This window comes from Sphaeroforma arctica, assembly GCF_001186125.1.
Source record: "Sphaeroforma arctica JP610 unplaced genomic scaffold supercont1.8018, whole genome shotgun sequence".
Lineage (NCBI taxonomy): Eukaryota > Ichthyosporea > Ichthyophonida > Sphaeroforma > Sphaeroforma arctica.
Window position 1 is genome coordinate 1 of NW_014032540.1, and position 983 is coordinate 983.

Here is a 983-nt window from a genome sequence, read left to right on the forward strand (position 1 = left end):
ATACATACACACACACACATATATATATATATACATACTACACACACACACACACACACACACATATATATATATATATATATACATATAAACTTAGATATACATATACATGCTTATACATATATGGATACTGCCTATTTATAATGTAAAATCTGACTCACCTTGTAGTCATAGCTCGTGGCCCCGAGAATCACCTCGGGCGGACGGTACCATAGTGTGACGACACCAGGCGTGAGCCTCTGAGTGAATCAATTGGTTCATGGACAAAGTAAGGCGGAGAACGAGGTGAGCAGGTGAATTACCTTCAAACAAGCAGAGATACATACTGTTGATAACGACTGCTATCGAAGAGGTGTTGATCAGTAACTCCTTGACTAAAGGGGCTATTTATCAAGGGTTCAGGGTTAAGGGTTTGGGGTTTAGAGTTTGAGGCTATGAATATGACGCAAGTATGAAGAGTGTACTGTGAGTTCCCACCTCGTAATTCAGCGGATTTTTTTTAGGGTTTTTTATATAGAGTTTTAGAGTTTGAGAGTTTAGGGTATGGAGACGACGCGGCAACTCTAAAGGAATGGAGGAACCTACGCAAGCAATGCCTTAAAGCGCGCACGATTGAATGCAGAAATGACCTATGCACACACCTTTTCTATCCTTTCTTGCAGCACCGTTTTCCTCGCCAGACCAAAATCCGCCAGTTTCAGGATGCCGGTATTGCTAACTAATATATTCGAACATTTCATATCCCTAAAGTAATGGCGAGAAAATGTTAGAAATTAGGAGAAGATTATTTATTTCAAGAGGCTCAAATGCAGCTAGAATGTATACACACCGATGTGGAAAGTATCACCATGCTGTTCGGTGGTAATGAGTTCATAATATAGTTTTCCTCAGAGGTATCGAGTCATGCGTCAGAGATATCCATACTTGTTATGCACACCGGTACCGGTATCAATCGGAATTGTACCAGAATTGGTCAGGAATGT

The 983-nt window shown here is 40.6% G+C and overlaps 1 protein-coding gene across 1 annotated transcript; it reads right to left on the minus strand.

The window, feature by feature from the left end:
- Positions 1–160: 160 nt before the first annotated feature.
- On the minus strand, positions 161–745 carry SARC_16409 (hypothetical protein; the record flags this gene model as incomplete). Its single annotated transcript, XM_014289482.1, has 2 exons — positions 161–239; positions 642–745. Coding segments are annotated over 2 exons (183 nt in total), but the record flags the coding sequence as incomplete, so codon positions are not given.
- Positions 746–983: the final 238 nt, after the last annotated feature.